This window comes from Eptatretus burgeri, chromosome 3, assembly GCF_056783735.1.
Source record: "Eptatretus burgeri isolate ZD-2024b chromosome 3, Ebu_testis_v1, whole genome shotgun sequence".
Taxonomy (NCBI): domain Eukaryota; kingdom Metazoa; phylum Chordata; class Myxini; order Myxiniformes; family Myxinidae; genus Eptatretus; species Eptatretus burgeri.
The window spans coordinates 71,313,124-71,329,762 of NC_140963.1; the positions used below are offsets into that span (position 1 = coordinate 71,313,124).

The window sequence follows — 16,639 nt, forward strand, 5'->3', positions numbered from 1 at the left end:
TATATCCAGGGTCTGTGTTTGTTCCCGTTGACATATCAGGAATAAAACCTTCGACAGACCCCTTTCCCATTCTATCACTGAATGTATAGAGTGTAAATTTCATCATTTCAGATACAGCAGAGACATAATCAACCGCTTCAACTTCTTGTGTTCCAATATACAAACGCACACTATCAAACATTTTCCAGAAGAAATCATTTACAAGTGTAGCGTTTGTGTTATTCCCAGCCTTAGTGAATTTAAATTTACACAACAAGAAACTTTCGGAGAGATTCAAATAGGTTTGTTGATTATTTATTTCAAAACTTTTTGTACCATTTGTATTCCAGTCTGTTCCAGTTATTGCATTTACCTTGAAGTAATCTTCTTTTTAGTGGAGTTTGAGATAATAATAGTATCATCCAAATCATAGATACTATCAATTGCTTCCATACTTGTATTTATTTAGGAAAAAGATGTTAAAACTTTTGAAACCCTGATCCAAGTATTTGAATTATTTTCTGTCGTTCTTGGGGGACAACTGAGTTTTACCTTTCTTAATTTCTTTTATTGCTTGTAATTTATGAGATTCTTTCTGAGCATCTTTTATACTCTTTACAGCACCTGCTACATTTCCCACAGCAGAAGCAGTTGAACCAATTAGGTCTTTATGTTTAAGAATAGTTGAACCAATACCCATGAGAGTATCAATTATCCCATCTCCTCTAAATTGATGTCCAACACCCCTTTGTCTCTTAGGTTTATAGTATCCTCTACCAAGATACATACCTTCACCCTTGTAGTACGGGGAAAGGAACATCCCATCCCCTGTAATTATTTTATATTTTCCCAACTCGTGCTTCCTCACAATAACCATCGTATTTATTTATTGAAAAACTTCACGTAGGTGAATTCTGATGGATATAACTTCTCCATTAAAAGAGATCACACGATTATCTTGGTTGGTTATCCTAAAATTTACTCTGTGTATGGTTTTTCCTGACACAGGTAGATAAACCAAATTTTTAGGCTCCATATTGAATTTATAACCAATTGGGGTTGAGTATGCGCTGAATGAAAATATTGTATTTGTTTTTAATCCATCATTATAAGCACCATCAATCAAATCACAGTGAATTAACACCGAATTTATTCCTGAGGATATTTGAATGACATTATCACTGTAAAACGTCCCATTAGTTTCAATCTTTTTTGAGGAGAAACCTAATAACTCTCTAAATGAATTATCAATTGTGAAATCAACCTTGTAGTTATTTTTAACTTTAATCGTTGATTTTGAAGTATGTTTTTGAATGTTTATAATAATATTTTTTGGTTCATCACCCTGTTCTTTCATAAGACGAGCAATTTCGGAAGATATTTGAGAAATCTCGTATGCTCCGGGTGAGACTGTTATCGTTTTGTATCCACTTCCCGGATTATAACTAAACTTGTCATTTTTCTCGGTTATATTAAATAAGGTATTATAAGTCTCCATGGACAATAAAGATGCCTCATATTCTTTTGTTGTGTCAAGTTGTAGTGGGTATGGGAATGAAGATGTGTGGTCGCTTGTTGTGAAATTAAAACTCAGGATTGTGCTTCTCATCTTATTTAATATGAGATAAAATGTCTTTATATTGAGATTTATTAATTATTTTCATGTTCATCAACTGGTCTAAAATGGCTGATGCTTCATTAAAACAATTGTTATTTCCAGCCTTCTTACTGCCGAACAACAATAACAGTCTATTAACTAATTGCGATGGGTCATTTGGAAGAAAACTAATACCTGAACCAAGGATACTTAAAGCCTGAATAATGTGTTTCTCCTTCTCATTCTTCCTACTTTTACCAGAAAGAATAACCTTATAATTTAGAGTGTTCAGCAAATCAATATATACTCTATCATCATTATTTTCCATATCCAATGGTTTATCAATATACTTTGATTCATCCCTCACAGTTGAACCTTGCCTTCCATCTTTTGTGAGAAGAAACATTAATCTCGGAGTTAGTTTAACAGGGGGTTGAGCAGAACTTAAGAACCTTAATTCATCATTAAATATCAATACCTTTTCTTGAACAAGATGAAATATTGCTGGTTGTTCTGTTGGAATGAGTCCTGCTTTGGTTTTTGAATCTGCTGAATATTCATTGTTTTGAACAGCATTCACAATATAATCAGGGGTTGATTAATCTCTTCCAGTTGTTGAAATAAACCTTCATCATGTTCTAATTCTCCAATATGCTCTAATTCTTCCTCCGTCATTTGACTGAAATCTTTTAACATTTGGAGCTTTCTGGGAGTATATTCTACTGTGGGAACTGTGGAAACATCTTTCATTTTTTCTTGGGAAGTTTTTAAAAGTGGTTTAAAAAATTTCTCTTGTTTTTTTCAAATGCTTCTTCGCCCGTTAGTTTCTGTCTGCGTTTCTTCTTTATGTCTTCCTGTTGTTTTACAACTTTTGAAACCAACTCTTGATGTTCCTTAAATCTTCTTGCTCTTTCTTTTGTATCCATTTATTTATTGTAAAATATCATTTAATGAATTGTAAAGATCAACAGGGAAATTTTCCTTTTCTTCATCATTCAAGTAGATGTGTTCAAATAAATCCTTTTCTTTAAATATTTCATCAAATTCTTTATTAACATTAATGCGAGTTGTAATTTCTTCTTCACTAATCCTTGCATCTCTGCTTTTCATACGTTTGTGTTGAGTTTCTTCATCAACATCAAAACCGAATGATAAAATCTTCACTCCGCTCAGATATTTAATAATTTGTCTCGTTCCTTCTGGATTAGTTTCTAATATCCCAACACCACCAGATTTTAGTTTCTTTAACTCACTCTTACAATGTGAATATTTTGTTGTACCAAGAGAAACCTCCTCAAATATTTGTCCTTCATTCCTCAATCGCATATGTTCCTCCACTGAAATATAGTGATAATCTTCACCTTTTACTTCTCCAGGTCTTATTGCTCTAGTTGTTGTTGATACAATGCGTATCACGGGGTGTTTTTTAAGTAAATTTACAATATTCTCATTTGTACTACACAAGAACCTTGATTTATGAAAGTTTTTTCCAGAAGCAGATTTACCCACAAGATTTATAATAATAGTTGTCATTTATATATGTAATTGTTTATAAAACAAAAAATATATCCCTTAATATCTCATCTTGTTTCACAACAATATATTTATATTTTTCAGTCGTGTGCTTCATATAATCCTCAAATTTCTTTTTACTACATAATGTAGAACAATTATCTCTCCAAAAATTATTGATATCTATTGAATTTAACTTGAATAAAATAAAAGTATTAGCATTGTTTCTGATGGAACGACGAGGAAGTTGAAAGTACGATTGACTAAGATAAATACAATTACAAGAAGAATGTCTCCCTCTTGTGTAGTAGCTGTCCATTACCGTTTGGTTTCTCTCATTAACACAATCATCAAAGATAACGAGGTTCTTTTTTGATTTATCCAAATCTTGGGGAGACGGTATATCATCCGTATTATCACTAAGAATACAAGTTATAAGATTTGATTTCTTTTTACATCTCTGTGTATCACAAAATAGTTGAATTATATCTTCAATGTTATAATCATTTAGGTTTTTTTGACGTTTAAATAAACCTATTATATCTTCTTTTTGAAGACCAGCATTAAAACCTTGTGAGAGTAGTTGATACTCTGGTTGAAAACTCGACTTTGTGAAAATTATTAAATTATCATAATCTAAAAAGTTGGGAGTGAGGAGCATTTTTAAAAGTAAGCAGGTTTTTCCACATCCACTTGAACCAACTATGAGACATCTTAATGAATTTGGGAGATTTTTATGGTTGTTAAATTTTATCTTATTTTCCCAAATAGGTAAAAAATCATTCATTTATATATTTGAAAAACAGGTTATTTAATTTATTATTAGCTTTTTTAGAAACTCTATATTTTATCCTAAGTTCAGGTTTAATTTCAAGATAATCCATTATTTTATTTATACAATATCTTGTGTTGATATTTCCCTGAAAATTACATCCATGAATAATATACAACAACAATCCTTTGAACATTTCTCTTATACGTTCAGTTTCTTCCCTTGTAAGGAAAGGTGTGTTATCATCCTCATACTTTACATTCATTTCTCTAATCAATCTTGTAAAGTAATTCATTTTTGGTGTAAATCTAAAAGAATTATTTTCCTTTTTATATTTTTTATTATCATTAATTAGAAGATAATCACAGAATATACATTGTTTATAGGCTTTTGACTCTGTGTTTAATCCCCGTCTTTCACACGCAGGACAATTCTCAAATTTGTCATATGGAGAATCAGGAAAGTCGAGCATATTTATAAAGTAAAACTTTACTTAAACTGAAATTCATCTATACTTTCAGTTGTATATTACCATCGATATCGATATACTTTTTTTCATTATCAGATTCAACGACAACATTTTTTATATTAAAGGTAATTTTAAAATTATCGTTAACTACTATTGAACGAAATGTCATTTCACCTGATATATTAACATCCTTTATTTCATCAAGATTTACATCTTTAGGGTTGTTGAAAAAAATACAAATTTCTCCTTGCATATTACAGATGGTCTTATCTTTTCTTTCTAAAGCTTCATCCATAAGGTTTTTGTTCTTTGATACTTTTTCTTGTTTCATTGCTTTTTCTAGTTTTGAATATATTACTAGAAGGAGAGGAGAAACTTTTGTTAGAGATACTTTAATTGATGTTCTACCAGGTATACTAAAAGCCCTTCCACTGAAGGAAATTGAAGAACTCATATTATTTACCATAATAGTTTTTATCCAATAGTTGTTATATTTATCTTTGTTCAATTTTACATCCTTGACATATTTCTCAGTATCTTTAACAGATGAAGAGATTGATTGAAACTTGTCTTTTGTGTCTTGAAACATTGTATTTATTAAGTGAAAAAGTTGGAGGATAAAATGTTTTTAAGCACAGATTCACCTATAAATTAAACGAAATTTTCATCAAGAAAATTTTAGTTTAAGCAAAGTTTTATTCTATAAATATGGTGAATACAACGTACTGCGATGTTTGTAATCACGAATATAAACATTATAGAAAACACCTCCGAACCAACAAACACACATTTAATCTATTTCATCAAATATCTCCTCTTGAGTTGGAAAGAAAACATTGTGATATCTGTTCAAAGAATGTTTTGAAGAGTAGTTATAATCAACATCTTCAATCACAAAAACACAAGAAAAATGAGTTTAAAGTAAAGGGAGACTATTATATTAAAAACACTGATGAGGCATTTAAAGGGCATATAAAAATAAGGATTTTTCAATTTGGAGAACCCGGTCCATCATCAATAGCTGAATCAATTGAAATAGTGAAACCCGATGTTGAAAAATTTATTAAAAAGACATTAAAAGAAATGAAAACTTTAAAGTTTTATATGGGAGTGAAAATGAATATGAAAAGACAAGATGAAGAACAAACTCCTTATATGAGAACAGATCTTCATTTTATAACATCATTTCAAGATTTTTTGAATAGTGGGGTTTATGAAGAACTATCAAGACAAGAGGAGGATGTTGATAATACAGTGGTAGGAAGTGGATTCAATATTAAAAAAATCATCTTTTTAGATATACACATTCTAAAATCAAATCCTCTTAAAGCTTCTTCTTATATTGAATTACCAAAAGAAATAAAACTAAAGAAGGCAGTTGTTAATATTAAGAACAATGATAATAAATGTTTTCTCTGGTCTGTTCTTGCTCACTTACATCCACCAAAATGTAATTCAGAAAGAGTAAAACAATATATGAAATATGAGAATACCTTGGACATTAAAGATTTTAAATTCCCAATGCCATTAACAGATATTCCTAAATTTGAGAAAAAGAATAATCTTTCTATTAATGTATATGGATTAACGGATACAAACAAAGTTCAAATATTAAAAATTTCAAACAACTATAAAAATGAAGAAACACACATTGACCTTTTATATTTTAGTGTTGAAAAGAATTCACATTACACATACATCAATAATTTATCAAGATTAATCTCTTCTCAGGTATTCAGAACAGCAAACAAAATATATCCTTGTAAGCGATGTCTTAATTCATTTCATACAAAAGAACGATTAGAACAACATTCAAAATATTGTAGTAATCATAAATCAGCTGTAATTACAATGCCTAAACCTGGTGAAAAGATTTATTTTGAAGATTATAATAAATCTATCATGCACCCATTTGTGATATACGCTGATTTTGAATGTATCCTTAAAAAGATAAATACTGCTTCTCCTAATCCAAAAGAACCATATACAAATAAATATCAAAAACATATTCCTTGTGGTTTCTGTTATTATATCAAATCATCTGTTGGAGAAAAGTATAACAAACTTGAACATTATCGTGGAAAAAATGCTTCACAAGAGTTTGTAAAACGATTAGAAAAGGATTGTATAAGACTCACTAAATTAATGAAAGAAACAAATGAACCGATGAAATTAACCAAAGAAGAAAAATTAGAATTTAGAATGAACAATATCTGTCATATTTGTGAGGGGGAAATTAAGGAGTCTAAAGTTAGAGACCATTGTCATCTTACTGGTAAATATAGAGGTCCCGCTCATTCCTGTTGTAATCTTAATTATAAATTACCTTCTTTTATTCCAGTCTTTCTTCACAACAGCGCCAACTATGATACACATCTATTTATAAATGAACTTTCAAAAACACCAGGGAATATTTCTGCCATAACAAACACAAGTCAAAAGTATATTTCATTTTCAAAAATGATATTCACAAAACCTATAACTCGTATTAGGTTTTTAGATTCTTACAAGTTTATGGGAACACCACTAGCCTACCTCGCATCAAATCTAAGCTCCACGGACTCTTTTCCAAATCTTAATTCATTCTTTCCAAAAGAGGAAATTCTCACTCAAGAGGAAATTCAGATTAAAGAGAGAATTCAAAGTAAAGAGGAAACTCTAATTAATGAAGAAATTCTAACTGAAGATGAAATTCTAATTATAAAGAAAATTCGAACTAAAGAGGAAATTCAGATTAAAGATGAAATTCTGATTAAAGAAGGAATTCTTACGAGAGAGGAAATTCAAACAAGGAATGAAATTCAAAGTAAAGAGAAAATTCTTACAAGTAAGGGAATTTATCCTTATGATTATATGGATTCATTTATGAGATTTAAAGAAACACAACTTCCTTCAAAAGAAAGTTTCTATAATAACCTTTATGAAGAAGAGATAAGTGATAAGGAATATAAACACGCACAAGAAATATGGAAAATATTTAAGATAAAGAACCTTGGAGAATATCACGATTTATATCTAAAAACAGATGTTTTATTGTTAGCTGATGTGTTTGAAGCTTTTAGATCACTCTGTCATAATAAAAATTGTTATGGATTAGATCCTGCCCACTATTTCACAGCTCCTGGTTTAGCTTGGAGTGCAATGTTGAAAATGACAAAACAAGATATAGATTTAATCAGTGATGTGGATATGCTTTTGATGATTGAGAAGTCCAAGAGAGGTGGAATATCACAAGTATGTTCAAAAGATATGCTAAAGCAAATAATAAATATCTTCCAAATTATGATAGTGAAAAAGATAGTAATTATTTGATGTATTTTGATGCTAATAATTTGTATGGATGGGCAATGTCTCAATCTCTGCCTTATGGTAAATTAGAGTGGGTGGAAGAAAAGGATTATGAAAAGGCTTTGATGAATATTGTTATTTCTTCTCAAGAGGAATTGAATGACGAAGAAGAAGGTTATTATTTTGAAGATGATTTGAGGTACCCGAGTGATCTTCATAATAAGCATAAAGATCTTCCTTTTGCATGTGAGAAAGAAACTCCAAAGAAAGAATGGTTAAGTGATTATCATAAAAGTTTTAATATTAAAGGCAAATCAACAGAAAAGTTATTAACAACATTCTATGATAAAGAGGGATATGTTTTACATCAGAGAAGCTTAAAACAGTTTTTGAGAGAAGGATTGAGAGTAGCTAAAATTCATAGAGTTTTAAAATTTAAACAAAGTCCTTGGGTGAAAAAGTATATTCAATTTAATACAGATATGAGAGCAAATACAAAAGTAAAATTTGAAGGGGACTTTTATAAATTAATGAATAATGCTGTATTTGGAAAGACTATGGAAAATGTTAGAAACAGACAAAACATTAGATTCGCAACATCTTGGAAAGAACAAATAAGATTGATAAATAAACCAAGTTTTGAGAGAGAAGAGGTTTTTTCAGAGAACTTTTCTGCAATTCATATGAAAAAGGAAAGTATTGTAATGGATAAACCAATTTATATTGGAACAGCAGTTCTTGATTTATCAAAGATATTGATGTATGATTATTTGTATAATGACTTAAAGAAAGAGTATGGTGAAAATGTTTCATTGTTGTATATGGATACTGATAGTTTTATCCTAGATATAAAAACTGATGATGTTTATGAAGATATGAAGAAAAATATTGGAGTATATGATACAAGTAATTTCAGCAAGAAGAGTGAGTTATTTTCCAAAAAGAATGAAAAGGTTATTGGTAAGTTTAAGGATGAGTTGGGTGGAAAAGTAATGAGTGAGTTTATTGGATTGAGAGCAAAGGCATATGCTTATAAGTATGGTGAACAGATTGATAAGAGGTTAAAGGGAATAAAGAAATATGTAATAAAGAAATCAATAACTTTTAGAAATTATTATAATTGTTTGATGAATAAGAAAGAAGAATATAGGAAAATGAATACAATAAGAAGTTATAAACATAACATATATAGTGAAGAAGTAAATAAAAAGGCATTAGGAGCCTTTGATGATAAGAGATTTATTTTAGATAATGGAATAGATTGTGTTCCATATGGATATTGTATGATAGAGTGTATAAAATAGATTATGTTTTAACGATGGGAAGATGGGTTAGGGTTTTTCAAGGGCTACCGCCTGGTTTTTCACAATATATAAATGGTTAAACCAAGTATTAATCAAACTAAAGAGTGGAGAAAATCTCAGTCTTGGTATATAAATGGAAAACATAATGAATGTGAAAAATATCAAATAAGTCTTATTGAAAAAATAACTAAAACAAAGGTAAATAAAACAAATAAGTGAATTAATTTAAAAACTAGTAAGTTAGAGGATGTAAAGAAAAAAATGAATATCCTTGAATGGACTGAAAACTTTGATGGTTATCAATTGAACAATGAAAAAACAATTTACTATAATCTCAAAATGATATGTGGCTCAGGAGGTGGTCAGATGAGAGCATTAAGAGAAGTTTATCATTTCGTAATGGCACAAATGGGGTATCTTAAAAAATATAAAGATTCAAATGTTTTGTTTATCAATATTTTAGATGGGGATTATTGTGCAAAGAAAATTAAACTATTGAAGGAATTTGAGAATGAACAAATCTTTATAGGTTCAATGAGTGAGCTGTTCAACCCCCAGGTGTTCAATTCAATGAGGTTCAACCTCCAAGTTAAAAGGGGAGACAAATAAATATACCTTGGGATAAAAAGGGGATTTATTTTTCGGGAAAAAAAATATGAATCGCTGAAAATCCCCCATTCATTTACATGGGGAAAAGTGAGCCAGAATCAGTATTCTTACCCTACTCATGTATGTTAATATTAGTAAGTTAGGGGACAATCAAAGATTAACAAAAAGCACAAAAGAAGCAATATTTTTCTTACCTTACTGGCTGGTACTACTGCTGCTTGCTTTTTCCATGGCAGCTTTGCTGAGTGACAGCTGTGTGGCTCTTTTAGCCCTTCTGATTATGTCTTTGCTGTATTCTCTCATGGTAGCAAGGGGTGCTATGAGCTAGTTTTTCAATTAAGAGAGCTTCCAGGGTTTTGACACTCAAATTGGGACGAAATTCAGTATGATTCTTCCGTACAAGACTGAGTGCCCGCTCACATGATGCGTTCGAATGAGGAATGACCAAGATTGCCTTCATCACTTTGCTCAAATTAGGATACTTCTTGGCACCAGTGCAGGGATCTGTGAGCTGTGAAATCCGATGCCACTGCTCATCCACTCTCACTGTCTCAGTAGCAATTGTAGCTATGGAGGCGTCTGCCTGGTAGTGAGCGAATTCACTCTCAAGACTGTCTATGTCACTATCACCGCCACTGAACAGACAGGGGAATTTCTTCATGAAAAACTCCACACAGTCAAACCCCACTTCTTGGTGTAGCTTAACATCCAGCACCTGAGCATGCTTGGCTAATTCATCATCTAGCGGCCAGGTTTTGAAGATGTAATTGCAGGCTTTCACATAATATGAGCGAACTGCACTGAAGAAACCTTGGATGTCTGACTGACTCAGAGTGAAGGTGGATTTCTTGAGACTCCTTTGTTCCCTTATCTACAGTTTGGCATCGTTCCCAATCATGAGGTCCTCATCATTCTTCTGATGATTTCTGTCAGAGAAGGGTACATTTACCAGAGCAACCGATGACACCGATGGTTTCAAAAACCGTACGAAGATATCTTTCAGAAGACCATTCAATTCTCCGTGCAGGAGATGAATACAGGGTTCGTCTCTTTGGAGCAGAAGATTCCCCTTCTCAAAAAGCTTGTTAGCATATCGAAGGAAGAAACAATAGAGTTTTGTTTGTGGAGACAAGAACATCCTGTTGACACGTTTTTCTCTAGATTCCTGCACAGTGTTTGAGGAAGATGCGCTTTTAGTTGTAGAACTCGTAGTACACTTAGCCGCAGGGCGATCACACTTGCGTTTACTGCCAGCAGAAGAGGTCAGACTCGTAGTACCAGATCCAATTTTACGTTTGAGGAGAGAGCTTGAGGTAGGTGCAGCCAAGGAAGAAGACCTCTGATTCGAAGGTTTTGCTGAGCTTCTATCAAGTGATTTGGCAAAAGCAGAACTTAACTTGGGTCCTTCTTTGCCTGTAGATGGGACTATCACAGTCTTTCTCGACTCTGAAGGGATCTGCTTTGTAGATGAACGTGATGAAGGGCTGGTGATGCTACCTGCTCTCAGCATTGGTTTTGGTGCTGTCCCTGCTGTCTTCTTCGCAGCAGATACTGCAGTGGTAGTGGTGAATGCTGCTCCCCTAGTGCTTGATCCTGCAGTGCCAGTACTGGCAGTAGATACAGTGCCATCCTTCTTGCTCGTTGTTAGAGTCTTGGCTACAGTTGGTTGCATTTTTCTTCGTACTTCTTCTTTGAAGAAGAGGCGAAGTGGCTCCCACTGTTCAATCAGCCTGTCTAGGCACTGACCAAGGGACAGCCACCTTGTTGCGACATGCTTCAGAATCTTGTGTGTCGGGGCATCACAGAGTTCTTGCAGTGCTTTCACTCCTTTGACGCGTTTACTACTTTTGTCCAAGTAGTAGTAAATATCGATGAGAAAGTCATCTAATTCAATGGGTAAGGCCTGAGCCGCCTTCTTGGCCGTATTGTGCATCATATGGCAAGGGCATCCCATGATGTAGCACTCTGGATTTTGTTTGTGGATATAAGCAGCGACTCCTTTGTGCTTGCCCACCATGACAGAGGCATTATCAGCACAAAAGGAAACACAATTTCCCCACGGAATTTTCCTGTCACTGAACTCATGATCAAGCAGTTTGAAAATGTTTTCTCCAGTGGAATCTTGTTTGCACGCAGGCAAACTTAGCAAACCTTGCTTCACAATCCCAGCACTGTTGTCATAGTACGAAATCAGGACAGGATATAGCTGGGCCTCACCACTGTCATTGCTACCGTCTGTAGCTAGGCTAAATGGAGCTAGTCTAGCAATATCAGCAATAGATGAAGCAGTAACATTTGACAACTCACCAATTATTGCTGAAGTTTTTGTTCTTGCACATCCATACTTTGAAGCAACTTTTGAATCTGGAAACATCTTTTGAAATAGAGGTCCAGCATGATCTGAGACTGATATGGGCAAGTTATGTTCCACAATAAATCCACTAAAGAGAAGTTCCGCTCGGGTAACATCCTCTTCCTCGCTTGTCCCTTGTTTGGTGAAATAATTCAGAAGTGTACCGGTACTCGTGCTCGAAGATCTCTCCTTTGCAATGTCTGTGTGCCGTTTGCTTCCAACGTGCTTCCGAATATCATCGCGACCTCCGTGCTCAACTGAAATATCAACGTTGCATACTGTACAATACGCATGATGAATTCCTCTTTCAGACTTTCGAATACACGGGTATTGGAGACTGTATTCGGTCTTGTACTTCTGAGACCATTTCTTGGTCTTCGTAAGCTTCTTTTCTGCCATTTCGTAATCAACATCGAGGGCTTGAAGCATCGGTAACTTCGAAGTCGATGTTCCACAGCTGCAGCGCGACTCGTAGAACTCTAGCGACTGTTAAACACCGCACGGTGGTCGCGACCGCCGGGCTGGTACGGGGCCCAGCTGCATGCAGTGAGCGTATCGCATGCATATACACTGTGCATACATACCGCATGCACTGTATTGCACACATACCGCATGCACTAAATCTCAGTGCATGATCGCATAAGCGAGATGCAGACCCAATGTTTCGCTGCTCCTCATTTGAATTTGCAATTTTTTACGTACAATTTGGTAGCAGCGAACGTTATGGAGTTACCACATGCTATACGTAGCAGACGATGCTTTTCATTCAATTCTCATACTAGTACATTCTGATTAGTGAACAGTGCAAAAATATCAATTTCGGGAGGATAAGGATAGTGATCGTAAGGGCGGGAGTTTGGGTGAATTTTCGGAAGCCTCCCGATGAAATCGGGAGGGTTGGCATCTGTGCTATATGCTTATTAATCACAACCTGTTTTAATGTTAATTCCCAAAGACTTCAAGACTATATATATATATATATGTTAATTCAGACCCCTAAAGACCCAAAAGTCACTTAAGACCCAAAAGACCACAAAGACCCCGAAGATCCAAAAGTCCCCAAAGACCCAAAACACCCAAAAGTTTCTGAGGACCCAAAAGACTTAGAAGATCCAAAAGTGAGCGAGGACCGACAACACCCCTAAAACCCTCTGGACCCCTTACACCCTTCAGACAGTTTCGAGAGCTTAGAACCTTGATCACTTTGACCACTTGGACCTTTCTTTCACAAATAAATTTCAAATAAATACAAGTCTGAAGACGACGATGGTTCACGAGCGGTATTTGACGATGTAGATTGTTTCAGAAGTCAAGGATGAGACAATGTGATCATGTTTGACGAAGTTATAAAAATGATCAACATGATGTGGTACGAGTGACAGGTTATTCTCAGCAAAATGTCGAAAACCCGGTTTCGTTCAACAACTTAAAAAATTTTGACCTTTGCATAACCTTTAAAGGTCACAAAACAATGTTGGGGACATTAAAATAAGGAAACAGGATACGTGCTATAGCTTATTGGAGTTAGTTTGTCGAAGAAGGTCGAAAACCCGGTTCGATTCCCACAACTATGAAAATTTGACCCTTGTGAACTTTAAAGGTCAAAGGTCAAGGATTATGACCTTTGGTGCAAAACTTCCTCTGGAACATTCCAGGAACAATATAACGTCATATAGGCTATATGGTATTTCGCACTCCTCGGATTATCCATACTTTGATGAAATCAGCGTAAAAACAAACTTGAAGGGGGTGCCACGGGCAAGGTGTTCGAGATAGAGCAAAATGGTTTCAAGACTTTACGTGGGGAATGACCTCAAGATTATGCATTAAAAAATATTGTCATCCTAGCTCTCAAAGTTTGGGCGGTCGTATGATTTTTATGTCAAAATTCGAAATTTTCCAAGTTTGTGACATTGTGACCTTGACCTTGGGACAAAAATTATAATTAAAAAAACGAGCTCCGTGGGGCTATGCAGGTACCATTGGGATAACCAAATACTGAAACCCCTGCCAGATTTGACAAACCCATCGGAGAGGATGGATTTTTATGTCAAAATTCACAATTTTCTAAGTTCGTGACCTTGTGACCTTGACCTTGGGAGGAAAATGAAAAATCAAGCTCCGTGGGGCTATGCAGGTGCCATTGGGCTAACCAAATACTGAAACCCCTGCCAGATTCGACAAATCCCCTCGGAGAAGATGCAAATTGAAATCGGCTACCCCCTAAAAACACAATTCGCAATTTTCTAAGTTTGTGACCGTGTGACCTTGACCTTGGGACAAAAAGGAAAAAAGAAAAATCGAGCTCCGTGGGGCTATGCAGGTGCCATTGGGCGAACCAAGTACCGAAACGCCAACCAGATTCGACAAACCCCTCGGAGAAGATAATTTTTTTATGTCAAAATTCGCAATTTTCTAAGTTCGTGACCTTGTGACCTTGACCTTGGGACGAAAATGAAAAATCGAGCTCCGTGGGGCTATGCAGGTGCCATTGGGCTAACCAAATACCGAAACCCCTGTCAGATTCGACAAAACCCCTCGGAGAAGATGCAAATTGAAATTGGCTACCCCCTAAAAACAAATGTTTTTTGGGGCGTGGCTCTGCCCATAATGGGCGCACCACGCCCATTCTCAGGAAAACACAACTAGATCATGATATAAACCTCCCACTAAAATTTTATCAGGATTGGATCAAAACCAACGGAGCTATGCTCGGGACAGACAGACAGACAGACACACACCAATAACGAATATAGTGGTCACTTATTTTTTTTGTGAAAATATTTTTCGTGAACCAATAATATCACCAATATTTCAAATAAATTTGTAGAAAAGGAATGTTTGCATTATGTTTGTGTACATTATGCCAACACAAAATCTGTGACATCAATCTCTGCAACGACGTGTGGAGAGGCGAGCATAGCAAGTCGATCCACACTAGTTCACCGAAAAAACTGGAAAAGTATGAACACATTCTTCTCATCGGGTCAGAATACAAATACAATTATGCACACTATCCCACACACATTGGACACAAAATAGCTTCTAATTCGTCATTGTTGCAACTCTCCATGTATGGCTCCAGGTGGCAGGAAGCATAGTGGGATGGTGGCGTAAAATGTGGGAAGGGGGAGCAAGCACAGGGGGGAAGGGGGGCAGAAAATATTGTGGGGTGGGGGGGGGCGACACTGTCGGTTGGGAGGTGGAGTTAGGAAGCACAGGGGGAATTAGTGGGAAGCATGTATGGTCGGGAAGCATGGGTGGGAGTGAGCAACATGGGTGAAGGCAATGGGAGGCATGTGTGGTCGGGAAGCGTGTGGTTTGCATGAGAGGCAGAAAGTGTGGAAAGGTGGGGGTGGGGGTGGTGCGATGAATAGTTGGTGCAGATAGTGATACACACAGTAGTAGCGGTGGGATGCATAGTGGGGGTGTGGTGGGGTGCAGTGGGGCAGTGGGATATGTGGCGGGACGCGTGATCGGTGCAGTGAGATGCGCGAAGGGAATCAGAAGCAAGCTTCTGATTACAGAATTCCTTTTCAAAAATAAAACGTGTTGTTGAAGTTTGCGATTATCGCCTCTGGCATAGCAAATAATAACTGAAAAGAGCTTGCCTGATAATGAGGGTGATCGAGTAGATGTTATTGAAAGCTTCTCCCGCACTCCGCTTTGCTCTCTGTCGAGCATCGAACCAACCAATGCGACCCATCGGAAAACCTGGGTACAGCACTCACTAATTTGTGCTCATCTTGTATTAGGCAACTCTACAGCAAAATTTGAATGTTGAGCTTGAAACTTGAGCAATTATAATGCAGATTAATATACATTATAATTCTCCTTTTAGCCAAAAATATACATCCTCATATTCACTCTCAAACAACTCACTTCCTCAAATATATGTAATGCATTCTCTTGCACAGCTTATTATGATGGAATGTCATTTTCACTAAATAAATTCTGCCCCTAGGCATCTGGTAGAACAGTGGACTACTTTATACATGCCTTAAATTTGTGGGTTAAAAAAAACAATGAATGAAAAAAATTAAAAAATTTTTGTTGCTATAGAAACTGCAGGCGTATTTTCACTGTCATACAAATATTTGTGACAAGCCTCACCTTCCTCCTCCTTCTTTTTGACTGTCACACTCATCTTATATGCTTTCTCCTCTGGACCAGTTTCAAATGCATTGTAGGACCTTTGGAACTGACATACAAAACATCATTATTATGCACCATTTAGTTGTTAAGGCAAGAATTAAAATCGATAATAAGAATAAATGTCAGTGTGTGTCCACCATAACTCCAAAACCATGCAACCTAGCAGCCCAAAACTTTGCATGCATACCAAGGAAACTCCAAGGAGTGCATAGATGAAAACTGGGTATTTGGGTAAATTTAAACGCCCCCTTTGAAGATAATTAATGGGGTGCTCTCATCATGAAAAAACAAAAAAGGCTTACTTTTGGTCAGCCCATGTTCACCTTGAAAGAGTCTTAAACCACCATTTTGTTTTGGCCTTCTCAAAAATGCATTACCTTGGAAGAGGTTGAAATGGTTTCTGTATGATAAAGCTTCACACCTACAAATCGCTGTATACATCACTCATCGCTGATTTTCATACCTACAAATCACTGTGTACAACGCCAATCACTTCCCAAGCTAGCAGTTTCTTATCAACCGTTTTGTTTGGGTGCTTGCTCGGATGCTTAAGCCACTTGGCGAGCGCTCTACAAGCTGCTTGGCACTGGAACACACCCCT

The 16,639-nt window shown here is 35.4% G+C and overlaps 1 protein-coding gene across 4 annotated transcripts in view; it reads right to left on the reverse strand.

Annotated features, from left to right (window-relative positions):
- Nucleotides 1–16,639, reverse strand: part of LOC147030159 (complement C3-like) — a 741,443-nt gene that overhangs the window by 182,198 nt on the left and 542,606 nt on the right. For all 4 annotated transcript variants that reach the window (XM_085873916.1, XM_085873917.1, XM_085873918.1 and 1 more), the window contains 2 exons: nucleotides 15,997–16,084; nucleotides 15,495–15,597 (listed from right to left, as the gene is read on the reverse strand). In XM_085873916.1, the coding sequence (XP_085730042.1) occupies nucleotides 15,495–15,597; nucleotides 15,997–16,084 (191 nt within the window). The remainder of the gene's footprint in view (nucleotides 1–15,494; nucleotides 15,598–15,996; nucleotides 16,085–16,639) is intronic.